At 47.2% G+C, this 14,823-nt stretch overlaps 1 protein-coding gene across 1 annotated transcript; it reads left to right on the top strand.

The window, feature by feature from the left end:
- The first annotated feature begins 6,747 nt into the window (after positions 1-6,747).
- Positions 6,748-12,957, top strand: KCTD11 (potassium channel tetramerization domain containing 11). The gene is made up of 3 exons (XM_061590535.1): positions 6,748-6,862; positions 9,045-10,204; positions 11,780-12,957. Exon 2 carries the CDS (start codon positions 9,066-9,068, stop codon positions 10,128-10,130), a length of 1,065 nt encoding a protein of 354 aa, XP_061446519.1. The 5' UTR covers positions 6,748-6,862; positions 9,045-9,065; the 3' UTR covers positions 10,131-10,204; positions 11,780-12,957.
- Positions 12,958-14,823: the final 1,866 nt, after the last annotated feature.

Genomic DNA, 14,823 nt, shown 5'->3' with positions numbered 1-14,823 from the left:
CGGTGTTGGCACCACCACCAAGGCTGCATCTGGTTTGAACTGCATTTTTAAGAACCTAAGCAGAGCCCCACTGGATCAGGCCAAGGGGGGGGGCTACTCTTGTCCAGCATCCTGTTCTCACAGGGGCCAACCAGATGCCCCAGTGGGGAGCTACACGCAGGTCATGAGCACAACAGCAGCACTCTCCCCACCTGCAATTCCCAGCAACTGGTATTGAGAGGCATACTGCCTCCAACAGTGGAGGTAGAACGTAACAATCATGGCCTTATCATCCATGAATTTGTACAATCCTCTTTTAACGCCACCTCAGTTGGTGGCCATCGCTACCTTTGCCATGAACTCACAAGGTGGCCTTAGGAGGAAAGTACCCTTCTTTCATCCTCAGACCCACACCCGGAATAAGGGGTTAGAAATTCTGACCTACAGAAGAATATAAAATGGCTTGTGCCAGATCAGACCAGAAGGCCCACCTAAGTCTAGGTCAACACTCTGCTTCCCACAGTGGCCCAACCCTCAGGTGGCTCCAGGAAATTTGCCACCCTGGAAACCAGCACCCTAAGATAAGACTGCTTCTGGACTAGGGATGGGAGAGAAGTTTGAGTCATTTAAAGCCGAATCTATCATGGTCGCACTTTCTGAAACAATATGAAAAAAGCTATCCTTCAAAATCCACACTTAATCAAATTTTGCAGTGCAGTTCAGCAACCAAACATTGTTTTCAAAAATGTATGTTTTAGGCGAAAATGTGCATAAAAATGAATATTTTCATGAAAACAACATACAAAAATGCATTATATTAGGAGAAATTGCTTGCAAAAATGTGTCCATAACTTAAAACTGCATACAAAAATGTGTTTAGTGGGAGAAATGTGCATTTAAAATGCTACAGAATTTTCGTGAACTTTAAAAAAAAAATCACAGATTGCCGCAGAAATGTGGAGAACTGAATTTAAGAACTGGAAAAATGACAGAATGAAAGAACCAACATTGACAGATCCTTCCATCCCTACTCCGGAGCAGGAAAATGAGGGATCGCAAAATCAAGGCAAATAGGGAAGCACAATTGATGCACGCTGGCTTATTTGGCAGAAAAGTGAGGCCTGGTGGCATGAGAGGCAGGCATGGGGCCCGGCAGATTTAGAAACAGAGGAAGTGGCCTTATACTGTGTCAGACTGCATTTGCACCAACTGGGAGTGGCTGTCCAGGGTTTCAGGCAGGCAACCTGGAGATGCCCTTTCTCTACCAGTGAGCTACAGCAATTCCCCAACATTTGAGGGCCTGTGGGCTGAAAGATGTTCACGTCAATAATTTCAGCAGTATGTTCGTGACCGTGCATTGGACCGCCTCTTCCCAGGGTGTACGTGTTTGTGTGCACGTGTGTGCAAATCAGGAAATTTGAGTGGGGTCCAGGTGTCACGCTGACAATCTCAACACAGCAACACTGTGCCAGTTGCGGATTCGTGTTGCCAAACCACAAAATGACAATGTGTGCTTTGGGATGACTGAATCCCAGAATGAACCTCGGATGGTAGCAAGTGAGGGCAAGCGCATGGCGAGTCACCGTAGGGGTGACTTCAGCCCTTTGGTACGTGCCGCGGGAAACGAATCTGTGCTGGTAGAGAAACTCGTTCTCGTGTTTTGCTGCACACCTGGATTTGTTTTCACCACCAACCCAACTTTGTTTTGCTTCCTTCCTGGGAAACGAGGCTGGGCAGACGAGGTGACTAATTAGCGCCTGCGTTTAATTACAACTTGGAGTGTGGAATGATGGCTTAGGAGGAGGCGGAACCGAATGAGGCATCTCTCCAATTTTTCCAACATCCTGATTTCGATGGGAGTTTGCAGAAAGGGCACATACGAGCCCTTGGACAACCCTTTCCCATGAGGGATTGTAATCCAAAACGTCTGTAGGACACCAAGTTGAGGAAGGCTGTTTTGGAGTATAAACAGCAGCAGCTGCTGGCCCATGTCAGTGGGGCCGTGGAATCCGCTCCGGCTTTTAGTCTGAACTTTGAAGGAGCTGTCCAAGCACCCGGGACAGCTCCTTGAAAGTCCAGACTAAAAGCCGGAGCGGATTCCACGGCCCCACTGACATGGGGCCAGCAGACGCCACCGCAGTATAAAATATATATCTGGCAGATTACACAGTAAGTGAGGGCTGCAGCTCAGTGGCAGAGCTCCTGCCTGGCATGCAGAAGGTCCCAACTTCCATCTGGGTTTCAGGCAGGGGATCTTTTCCAGCCCTACCATTGGGGATTGAACCTGAGCCCTTTTGCACGGAAAGGAGCTGCTCTTCCACTTGCATGTTCTACCCACGATCCTAGTTGCATTCCACGTCCTGCATCACTGAGCAACGCGGCCTGCAAAGTGCTTCTTTTGACCCATTCGCCCTGCCTCTGATAAACATGGGGAAAGGCAAGAGGAGCCACTGAGGACTCAAAGGCCGTGGCGGTTGGGGAGTCTACTCCACCCCCTCCCGTCCTCTTCTCCAGCCCATCCTCACCAAGCACAAGTAGCCACACCCTCTCAAGTCTACCTTGGTACCCCAAAGAGCCAGAAATGCACTTTTTAAAAAACATGGAAACAGATTCTGTGGTGGAAAGGAGGGCTGAATTCTGCCTGCAATGCCACATCCTTGCATTCACCTGGGATTGCAGAAGACACACAGCATTACTCAGATACAAGGAAAGGGCTTTAAAGAAGTCAGTGGGTCAAGATGAATGGCATTCTGTGGTCCAGGGGCCAAATGCGGGCCTCCAGGCCTTTCTATCTGGCCCTTAGAACCCTCCTCACACAACACCTCCCCAGCCACACCCCTTCCCCCAGGCCACGCCCCTCACTGGCCCTGCCTCTCATCCTCAAGTGCTTCTGCCTGGATGGAGACGTGTCCTCGAACTCTGATCATGCTTGCCTGGATGGAGAATAGAGAGGTGTGGGTGAGTGTGTAGAAGCTAGCTTAGTGTACAAGCATGAAGTGTAATTTATTGCTCCACCCACTTTTGCCTGTGGCTCCGCCTACCACAGGCATGTGGCCCCCAGAAGGTTTATTTATTTATTTATTTATTTGATTTATATCCCGCCCTTCCTCCTGGCAGGAGCCCAGAAGGGAATGTGGCCCTTGGACTGAAAAGGTTTTCCCCCCCTCTGGCTTATTGATATAAACAAACTGGAATCAGGGCCGCAGCCTTAAACAGTTTGGTAGTGAAATCAACTAAAGCACTGATAAGAATTTAGTTTCACCTGTTCTGTGCCTGCATTTGGAACGCTGTGAGTGCAATCTGACGAGTGTTTACTCAGGGGGTAAGTCCCACTCTGTCTACTGGGCCTTACTAAGTTTGTATAGGAGTTGCTGCCTTAGTCACAGCTGATTCACGGCCTCCTTCCTCCCCATCCCCCAAAAGGAACTTCTGGTGTGTATCCAAAAGTGAGCAGATATTTTGTTTGCTGGCACAGGCTGGACCCACCTTCAGAAATCGCAGACTGGCTCATTTCTGACGCCTGCTTGTCCTGGCTGCGCTGCTGAATAGGGAATGCCCTATATTCCCAAACTAATGGAAAGAAAATATCCAAAGAATGTAGGACAGGATATAATTAGAGTCAGTAATGCTGATTTGCTGCAATCGTTTTGATTGCAAGCCGACAGGCATGGGTGGTGTGGCTTCATCTTATGACATCTTCTCCTGCAGAGCCTCTTCTGCCTTAAAGGAGGCGGCTGTATTAGACAGGAATATCAGGAGAGCCTGGCAGCTGGAACAGGCCAGTGGCCCATCTGGTAGTAGTCGGCATCCTCTTCTCACAGGGGCCAGCCAGATGCCCCAATGAGCACAAACAGCAGCAATTCTGCCCTCCAGAGCCATCCTACCTCTGAGATAGCCATGGTGGCTACTCGTAGCCACTGACAACAGCCTTATCCTCCACGAACTTTCAGCCCCTTTGAAAATCATTCCTAATCTTCAGCAGCAGAAGAGTGGGGCTTGCAGGCGCTGTGGGAGATATTTGCACCTCCCCCCCCCATCTTGTTTCCAACCTTAGGCCTCAATCCTACTTGGGAAATCACATCATCTGGCCTTTCCCTCGCCATCCATTTGTGCCACCCATGCTTAGTCAGTAGTCGCTTAGTCAGTAGTGCTTAGTCAGTAGTGCTTAGTCAGTAGTGCACATGCACAGAGATAGTGCCTTGCCATAATAACTGAAGCTGAAGGCTCTGGGTGGGCTTCAGCCCTGCTGGAAAGCGGGGAGGGGAGCCGGTGAGGGGAGCCAGCATGGTTAACGAGCAAAGTCAAGGAAGCTCTTAGAGGCAAAAAGTCTTCCTTCAGAAAATGGAAGACTTGTCCGAATGAAGAAAATAAAAAAGAACACAAACTCTGGCAAAAGAAATGCAAGAAGACAATAAGGGATGCTAAAAAAGAATTTGAGGAGCACATTGCAAAGAACATAAAAACCAACAACAAAAAATTCTATAAATACATTCAAAGCAGGAGACCATCTAAGGGAGGTGATTGGACCCTTGGATGATAAGGGAGTCAAAGGTGTACTAAAGAATGATAAGGAGATTGCAGAGAAGCTAAATGAATTCTTTGCATCTGTCTTCACAGTGGAAGATATAGGGCAGATCTCTGAACCTGAACTAACATTTGCAGGAAGGGATTCTGAGGAACTGAGACAAATAGTGGTAACGAGAGAGGAAGTTCTAGGTTTAATGGACAATATAAAAACTGACAAATCACCAGGCCCAGATGGCATCCACCCGAGAGTTTTCAAAGAACTCAAATGTGAAATTGCTGATCTGCTAACTAAAATATGTAACTTGTCCCTCGGGTCCTCCTCTGTGCCTGAGGACTGGAAAGTGGCAAATGTAACGCCAATATTCAAAAAGGGATCCAGAGGGGATCCCAGAAATTATAGGCCAGTTAGCTTAACTTCTGTCCCTGGAAAACTGGTAGAAAGTATTATTAAACTTAGATTAACTAAGCACATAGAAGAACAAGCCTTGCTGAAGCAGAGCCAGCATGGCTTCTGCAAGGGAAAGTCCTGTCTCAGTAACCTATTAGAATTCTTTGAGAGTGTCAACAGGCATATAGATAGAGGTGATCCAGTGGACACAGTGTACTTAGACTTTCAAAAAGCTTTTGACAAGGTACCTCACCAAAGACTTCTGAGGAAGCTTAGCAGTCATGGAATAAGAGGAGAGGTCCTCTTGTGGATAAGGAATTGGTTAAGAAGCAGAAAGCAGAGAGTAGGAATAAACGGACAGTTCTCCCAATGGAGGGCTGTAGAAAGTGGAGTCCCTCAAGGATCAGTATTGGGACCTGTACTTTTCAACTTGTTCAGTGAAGTGGCCAAGTTTGCAGACGACACTAAATTGTTCAGGGTTGTTAAAACAAAAAGGGATTGTGAAGAACTCCAAAAAGACCTCTCCAAACTGAGTGAATGGGCGGAAAAATGGCAAATGCAATTCAATATAAACAAGTGTAAAATTATGCATATTGGAGCAAAAAATCTTAATTTCACATATACGCTCATGGGGTCTGAACTGGCGGTGACCGACCAGGAGAGAGACCTCGGGGTTGTAGTGGACAGCACGATGAAAATGTCGACCCAGTATGCGGCAGCTGTGAAAAAGGCAAATTCCATGCTAGGAATAATTAGGAAAGGTATTGAAAATAAAACAGCCGATATCATAACGTTGTATAAATTTATGGTGCGGCCGCATTTGGAATACTGTGTACAGTTCTGGTCACCTCATCTCAAAATGGGTATTATAGAGTTGGAAAAGGTTCAGAAGAGGGCAACCAGAACGATCAAGGGGATGGAGCGACTCCCTTACGAGGAAAGATTGCAGCATTTGGGGCTTTTTAGTTTAGAGAAAAGGCGGGTCAGAGGAGACATGATAGAAGTGTATAAAATTATGCATGGCATTGAGAAAGTGGATAGAGAAAAGTTCTTCTCCCTCTCTCATAATACTGGAACTCGTGGACATTCAAAGAAGCTGAATGTTGGAAGATTCAGGACAGACAAAAGGAAGTACTTCTTTACTCAGCGCATAGTTAAACAATGGAATTTGCTCCCACAAGATGCAGTAATGGCCACCAGCTTGGACGGCTTTAAAAGAAGATTAGACAAATTCATGGAGGACAGGGCTATCAATGGCTACTAGCCGTGATGGCTGTGCTGTGCCACCCTAGTCAGAGGCAGCATGCTTCTGAAAACCAGTTGCCGGAAGCCTCAGGAGGGGAGAGTGTTCTTGCACTCGGGTCCTGCTTGCGGGCTTCCCCCAGGCACCTGGTTGGCCACTGTGAGAACAGGATGCTGGACTAGATGGGCCACTGGCCTGATCCAGCAGGCTCTTCTTATGTTCTTATGAGCTAAAGCAAGGGGGGAGACGTATTAATCTTGTGGGCAAGGGGGTTGATTGCCCCTCGGGAAATCTAGGGGGTGATTCCGTTTCCAAGGCTGCGAGAGGCGACTGGTGAAGGGGGTCCCTCTCCATTTTTGCAAGAGGCACGGAGTGGGGGGTGGCTCGGGGACCCCTAAGGAAAATGTAGAATTCTGCGGGGGGAGAGGGCATTTAGCTCCCGGACTCCGGGGCCCTTCTAACCCGCTCCGGGTAGAGGAGGGGAAAAACGAGCCCGGGACGCCTGGGTCCCTCCCTGCCTCCGCGGGCAGGGCTCAGCCGCTGGCGTCGGGGCGGAGAGCCGCGCCTGCCCGCCCCCGGCGCCCGGTCCCTCCCCTATAAAGGGCGGCCGCCCGCCCGCCCGCCGCCGAGATCAGCCGGACGGTGCGGAGCCGCGCTTCACTTCCTGCGCCGGCAGCGGGAGCCGCCCAGAGACCTCGCCGACGGGCGCCGCGCGCGCTTCCCAGGTAGAGCGGACCCCCCCCCCCCCGCGCGCTGCTGCCTTCCTCCCGTAGCCCCCCCCCCGTCACAGTGGCCCACGCCCCGCCGGCCCTTGGGGGGGGTGAAACCTCTCTAGCCAACCAGCCCTGAAGTCGCTTCCTGGTACAGCGAGCCTCTTTCTGCAAGAAAACCCAGTTTTTAATTTTGTTTGCCTTGATGCTATCTATACTTGTTGCTTTGCTCAGAGGTTGTGCCTTATTTTTTTCTTCTGTTTCTAAGCTAACTTGGATTTTTTTTCATAGACAAGAGAGCAGTGTTGATAATAAACGCATCAAACCTGTTTTCGTTCAGTTTTTGCCAACATAGTGCCCTCCATCTGGGCTTAGTTGACCTATGAATTCCCCCACCCCCTCCCTAAAAAAAACCCTTTTGAATATCCTTCCTCACCCTCAAGGGAAACCCTGAATTCCTTATAAAAAATCCCAATTTATTCTGGGTTTCTGTTCCTATTTAATATTTTTAAATGTGTTTAGATGTTCTGAGTGTTTTGCATGTGTCTTTATTTTATTTAACTTGTATTAACTTTTTGATGATTGCTGCCCTGGGAGGACGGGTGGGGCAGAAAGTTAATAAATAAATGAGTAATAAAATAAAGATTATGCCAGGCTGTGGGGCACCCCTGTATATGATATTGGCACTATGTTTTCTGCCTCCTGCCGAAAAACTTCCAGGTGTGGGCACTGGAAAAAATTCTTCATGTATACGGCTGCAATGTTTAATCAACTGGTTAGATTGTTTTTAAGTCTAACTATGAATCGAGCAGCTCTTTAAAAAGAAAAAAAAATCAGTTTACTTTGAGAACAAGCTAGTATTAAACTGCAGGTGTCTGAGAAGGGAACCACACAGAGAGGGATTGCCTCTCCTATGTATGTATTTATTTATTTATTTATTTATTGCACTTTTAAACCGCCCTTTAGCAACAGGCTCTCAGGGCGGTGTACAACAGAATAAAACCACATTAAAAACCAGCGAATGTGGATTACAACATATAGGTATAAAAACACTTTAAAAACAGATTAAGACAAAATTAATAGAGATTACAATTAATTAACTATAAAATTAAAATTAAAACTAAGATTAAAATTTAGTTATTTAAGCAAGATTTGTTTGTCTATTTATTTAAAGCCATTTCGACCCCACTCTTCAGCCAAAAAGGCTCCCAGAGTGGCTTACAAATATTAATAAAAACAACAAAGAAGACACTCCCTGCCCACAGGCTTACAGTCTAAAGAACATGACAGCAGAAAAAAGGGATTGTCTACTCCAGCCTTTCTCCAACCTGATACCCTCCAGATGCCCTGGAGGCTTATGGGAATGGAAGTCCAAAACATCCGGAGACCTGCTGAACAAAACATGACTTCTTTGTTGTGGGTGGTGATGAGAACCTCTCCCTGTTGTAAAGATGCGGTTTGGGTTCAAGCTGGAGTGGTGTTGCCCAAGCAGTGAAAGCAGGTATTTTGGCATTTCTTTGCTTCTGCTGAAATTCAGCCTGCAGGTGTTTCTCTGCTGCAGATCCCTTCTGTTCTCTTAATAAAGTTAGTCGCATGATACCCAAAGATCCCCAAGCGACTTACACAATGTTAAAACAAAACAAATAAAACAGACAACAAAATAATGGCAATGCCACCCCCATGCAGCCACAGGGAGGTTTGACAGCATATTAAAAACAAAGCATCTTAATCTGTCAAACAAAACATCATCTGAATCTATAGTGCTTAATCAACAAGAAACTCTAAGCAGTTTACATAAAACCATATAAAATATGCATAAGAAAATACCTATAAAATCAAAACTTTACAAGGAGACATTAAATGTATAATTTAAATATTTATTTCTTACTAAATTTATATCCTGTCCAAAGGGAGCCCAGGGTGGCAAACAACAGTGATAAAACACTCAAAACATCTTTTTTTAAAAAATCTTAACAACCAAACTTCTTTAAGAAACCTTCCAGTTTTTGCTGCAGTTCCCATCAGTCCCAGCCAGTGTGGTTAACAGCTGGCGGTGATGGGAGCTGTAATCCAGCAACATCTGGAACGCCCCAGGGTTCCCCGTGTCTGCTCTGACAGCATGTTTCATGCTCCAGAACAATTGTGTTTACACATCTGCAAAAGGATGCAATTCATCAACAAATGCTTCTTTCATCAGGTGACATTCCTACTGCACACGATGCCAGGCACCTGTGAGACTGTGGGGCGGCCAGGCAGCCTGGTGACCTTGAACGTTGGCGGTAAACTCTACAGCACAACTCTAGAGACTTTGACATGCTTTCCAGATTCCATGTTGGGCGCCATGTTCCGCGGCCCCCAGCCGGCCCTAACCGACAGCTGTGGGAACTACTTCATTGACCGTGACGGCAAAGCATTCCGCCACATCCTCAACTTCCTCCGTTTTGGCAGGCTAGACTTGCCAGAGGGGTACGCTGAATTGTCTCTCTTGCGGGCTGAAGCAGACTTCTATCAGATCCGTCCCCTTCTAGAGGAGCTGCGGCGGGTAGAGATGGAGCGATGGCGCCAGAGGACCAACGCGGTGCTTCATGCCGATGTGGATTTACGCAAACGCTTAATGCACTTCAATGTGCGCCATGGGCCGCAGAACTACGAGCTCAATACATGCTCCCTTCATATTTTCACCGCCAATGTCTTCTGCACAGACAGGCATTTCCTTGCCATGCTGCGAAGACGGTTGAGCCAATCAGATTGCACAACTGGTGGCTTTGAAGAGGGATGTTCTGGGAAGAGCGTGGACCAATCCCTGAGAGGGACAGAATCCCTAGGCTGCCTCAGCCAATCAGATGATTCCGATGCTATGGTTAGAGAAACCAGAAGTGATCCAACTTGGGATTCCATCACCACCAGTGTACAATACAGGGGACAGAAGAGGCAATTGGACGGTTCAAGAACCAATGGCGAATTGAGAATTTGTTCAGGCGATTCCACAGATGAAGATGTAGAAACAGATGAAGAGATGTTGGACTACTCACCTGTGGAAACCAAAATGTGCCACCATCTTTGCTTGGAGTGGGCACCACGCCCAGCTGAGCTCCCGGCAGCAGAATACGCCAAACAGAAGCTGCAGTCGCTGAGGGTGGGTGGGAGGGAGATCAGGACTGCCAGTGAATTTCTGGAAGAGGTGTTGAAGGTGGCGTTGGCTCAAGGCTTCCGTGTAGATTCCGTCTTCCCTGACCCAGCCGATATCCTGAACGCCCGCTCTTTGCGGTTTGTCCGGCACTGAATCTTTTGTCCAAACACCAGGGGTGGAACGGTATCATGTGATGATCAACACCATCTTAAAGGAAAATGGAGATGGTAAGGAAGTCATAGGAGGCCTAACATGGAAGAGGGTGAACTGTTAGTGTTAGTCAACATTCATTCAGCCTTCCCCTCCCCACCCCAACCAATGAATTAAGATTTTGTTCTGAACTCAGAAGTAGTGTCTCAGCTGTTGCTGCTGAAATAGCCAATTATCACTTAATAATTATTAGTAATTCCTACAGAGGTCTTGGAAACACCGTATATAATATTTTCTTTCCATAATCAGACATAGGCTCTACAAGGCGGTGTACTCTCGTGGCTGGGAAAAATATTTCATAATAACAATATCGGATGCTGTGGATATTTCCAAACTGTGCATGATTGGAAATGGGTGGAGGACAGAGCTATGTTTGGGAGGGAACAGAGAGCCTTTTCCAAAAGACCGCACAACAAATCTGCAGCTTTAGGTAGGACTTGGGCCCAGTGGAGGCTCTGATGTCAGTGGGGCAGTGAATCTGCTCCGGGTTTTATTCCAGACGTTTTAAGGATCTGTTCAAGCTAGCCGGTTCAAATATAACAGCCTGGCTACCAACAGTCAGAGTAGGAAGCCAAGTGCCTTTCCACGAAAGAACATTTGCATCAGGGGGTTAAGGAAAGGGAAAGAGGAAGCACCCTTCTACTGAGTCAGATTGTTGTTCCATGTGGTTGTTTTATTTATTTTTAATGAAATATTTCTAAGCTGTGCTTTTCAGAAAAGTACGTCAAAGCTGCGTACAACATGCAGAGACAAGATGAAAACCAATAAAAGCATCAATAAATACTGCACTGGCTGGAGAAAAGAAAATTCATGTTCAAAAGGGCCGGTCTGGAAAGACCAGTTTTCAAGAGACTCCCAAAAGCTTAACATGGTTCTTCTTCTTCTTCCTATTATTAATTATTATTATTGTTTTTTTAATTATTATTATTATTATTTACATTTGTATACCGCCCCAGAGCCGAAGCTCTCTGGGCGGTTTACAGCATTTGGCAGTGACTTTCTGGGGTTTCACGCAGGGAGTCTTTTCCCAGCCCTAGATGCCAGGGTTTGAACCTGGGGCCTTCTACATGCAGAACAGGTGCTCTGCCACTGAGCACCAGTCCCTCCTTAAGTGTGTAGGGTCACCTAAGGCGCTGCTTTATACTGAGTCAGGCGATTAGTCCATCTAGTGCAGGACTGTCTTCACGGACTTGCAGGCATTCTCCTGCGTTTCAGGATGGGGTCTCCTCCTGCCCTGTCTGGAGATGCTCTGTCACTGCACCACAGCCCATATCTTCTTTCTATCTCTCAGTCGATAAATAAAACACACACACAGAGCGGTGGAGTGTCCAGTATTTTGAAAGACATGAGCTGCTGTGGCTGCCCTATCTCTGTTGGATATCTGTGGTGGATATCTTTGGGGGAGTGGTCCTTCAAGAGGCCAGATGGCCGGCAGGGAGGTTGTCTCTGTCCTGCACTGACAAACGAGCCATTATATTTTGGATCCTGGACTGCCAGAATGCCTGCCTTTGTTATGTGGGCAATGCTGGGGCAGCTTGGTTCAATGGGGCCCAGTCTCCCTTTTTGAAAACAAACTCTTCTCTCTCTTCCAGGTTTTTTAAAGTCTCCTGCGCCTTTGGCTTCAAGCTGCGGCAACTCGGCTGAGTGATGGGATTCTCCCCTCCTTTACGCCCTCGTAAATCTTCTACCTAGAGTCACAGCAATGAAGAACCCTGCAAAGGAAGGAACAGACTGCAGAGGGGGTGGGTGTCCAAGCACATAAGTGCAATGGGCAGGAATCCCACATATACTGGGATGGGGTGAAGGGATATCCCTGCAGGTGTTGGCTACCTGTTTGGAGAGGCCCACAAGCATGCCTTTGTAATCTTCCTGACTGAGGACAGTACATTGACTTTAAAGTGAATGGGCTTTATCCCAAAAGCTGGCTTAACAACCATGCGCCTTTTGGAAATCTCAAAAGGGGATGCTAAACACATGCGTCACGCTCACAAAACTGCAACTTCAAGGATTTCTTGGGGGGGGGGAAGACTGTGGTTAAACTGGGTACAAACTGGTTTAATTTTAAAACTACACACTGCCTTTTTAAATGTAGACCTATTGTTATGTCTCTCACTGCATTGGGGCATGTTTGGTTTCCCCCCCTCCCAATCTAAAGAAGCCACTGTTCTGTATAAGGGCTTTTCTGATTGTCCTGTAGATTTTAAAGGCACACAAACACATCTTGGGGGGGTGGAAATGTGACGGTTGCCTAGATGAGTTTTGGACTACAACTCCTGTGCTGGCTGGGGCTGATGGGAGTTGTAGTCCAAAATGTCTGGACGGCGCCCAGTTGCCAAAGGCTCACCTAGCAGATTTCCTTACACCTGAGCTACTTGAAAGCTTCACATTTTGCTTCAGTATTCTTTCCTTGTCACATGGGAACAATGGGTGAACAGTGGGATGTAGAAGCTTTTTAAAGCTGTGTTTTGGTGGTGGTGCATTTTTCTCCTTCTGAAATGGGAGGCTCCTGTTTGAAAAAGAGCCTTGTCTATAGCATGATTGTCCTTGGCTCTCCTGGAGAAGACCTGGCCAGAGCTGTTTCCCTCTTACAGTGCTACTCTCAGGGCCTGAAGCACAGAGCATGTGGGAAGAGGATTCTGCACTATCCTCTCTGTCCCTCGCATCTCCTTGCCCGCATCCCCAGCAAACTTTTAATGAGAAGCTGTGGAAGCCTCGCAGTTCAATTTTGGTTTTACATGTAATAAAGCTTGTTTTATATATATAAAAAATATATAGCCTTGGCTGATAATACTGGGGTATGGGAGGGAAGGAAATTTATTTATTTATTTATTAAATTTGTATACCGCCCCATAGCTGAAGCTCTCTGGGCGGTTTACAACAATTAAAACATTAAAAACAAATATACAAATTTAAAAACACATACTAAAATGCCTGGGAGAAGAGGAAAGTCTTAACCTGGCGCCAAAAAGATAACATTGTTGCTGCCAGGCGCACCTTGTCAAAAAGATCATTCCATAATTTGGGGGCCACCACTGAGAAGGCCCTCTCCCTTGTTGTCAGCCTCTGAGCTTCCCTTGGAGTAGGCACCCGGAGGAGGGCCTTGGATGTTGAGCATAACGTACGGGTGGGTTCGTGCCGGGAGAGGCGTTCCATCAGGTATTGTCCCAAGAAATGAGTTGCCGTGGTGGTGGTGGTGGGATGGAATGGCAGAAAAATGCACTCCTTCATTTGTGGGGAGTGCACAGAAGCTAACATAAGAGAAGCCCTGCAGCTAGATGAGGCCAAAGGGAGCCCTCCATCTTGTCCAGCCTCCTGTTCCCACAGTGGCCAAGCGGATGCCCCAAAGGGAAACCTGAGGGCAAGAGCACTCTCCCTGCTAGAGGTGACCAGCCGCTGGTATTAGGAGGCATGCTGCCTCCAGTAGTGCAAGTCTTGGTATCCAAGGGACTGTAGCACACACAAGCACCCCCCCGCCAACAACAACCCATTCATCTTAAGGGCATGACGTTGGTTTGAGCTGCTTAAAATCATCAATGATTGGTGTGACAACCTGAAGCCTAAGGGCAGTAGCCAATGGTAGTTTAGCTCAGAGTAGATCCAATGAAGTTGTTGCTGCTGTTGTTATTATGTTGTTGTTATGTGCCTTCAAGTCAATTATGACTTATTTATTTTGTTTATTTATTTATTAGATTTATTAGTCGCCATCTGGCTGGCTGTCCAGCCACTCTGGGCGACGTACAGAATAAAAACATACAAATACATTAAAACATTAAAAATCTCAACAATAATAATAAAACCTAACCCACCCCAAAAGCCTGCCTGAAGAGCCAGGTCTTCAAGGCCTGGAGGAAGCTCATCATAGCGGGGGCATGGCGGAGATCTTTCGGGAGGGAATTCCACAGGGTGGGGGCCACAATAGAAAAAGCCCTCTCCCTAGTTCTCACCAGTCTAGCTGTTTTAACTGGTGGGATAGAGAGAAGGCCTTTTGAGGCTGATCTTGTTGAGCGGCGTCCCTGATGATACTGGAGGCGCTCCTTCAGATAGACTGGGCCAAAACCGTATAGGGTTTTAAAGGTCAGAACCAACACCTTGAACTGGCCCCGTAAAACAACCGGTAACCAGTGCAACTCCTTCAGCACTGGAGTGATGTGATCTGGCCGGCAGCTGCCTTTAATCAGGCGAGCCCCCGCGTTCTGTATCAGTTGCAGCTTCCGGACTGTTTTCAAGGGTAACCCCACATAGAGCACATTACAGTAGTCTAGGCGAGAGGAGACCAGGGCATGTACCACAGATGGGAGCAGATGGTTGGGAAGGTAGGGGCGCAGCCTCCGTATCAGATGGAGTTGATACAGCGCCGCCCGGCTCACAGCTGAGACTTGAGCTTCCACGGAGAGCAACCCTATGAATCAGTGACCTCCAAAACCATCTGTCATGAACCACCCTGGTCAGATCTTGTAAGATCAGGTCTGTGGCTTCCTTTGTGGAATCAATCCATCTATTGTTTGGCCTTCCTCTTTTCCTACTCCCTTCTGGTTTTCCCACTATTATGGCCTTTATATTTATAATCAATGTTTATTGATAATAATCCACTACCAAAATCCAAACAACCCAAAATCACGAAATAGGTCCTAAAACT

Source organism: Rhineura floridana, chromosome 11 (genome assembly GCF_030035675.1).
Source record: "Rhineura floridana isolate rRhiFlo1 chromosome 11, rRhiFlo1.hap2, whole genome shotgun sequence".
Classification (NCBI taxonomy): Eukaryota; Metazoa; Chordata; class Lepidosauria; order Squamata; family Rhineuridae; genus Rhineura; species Rhineura floridana.
This window is presented reverse-complemented; position numbering and strand designations above follow the sequence as displayed.

What these genes read in the sequence shown, in the direction of transcription:
- KCTD11 (XM_061590535.1), top strand. Translation starts at nt 9,066, where the DNA reads ATGCCAGGCACCTGTGAGACTGTGGGGCGGCCAGGCAGCCTGGTGACC.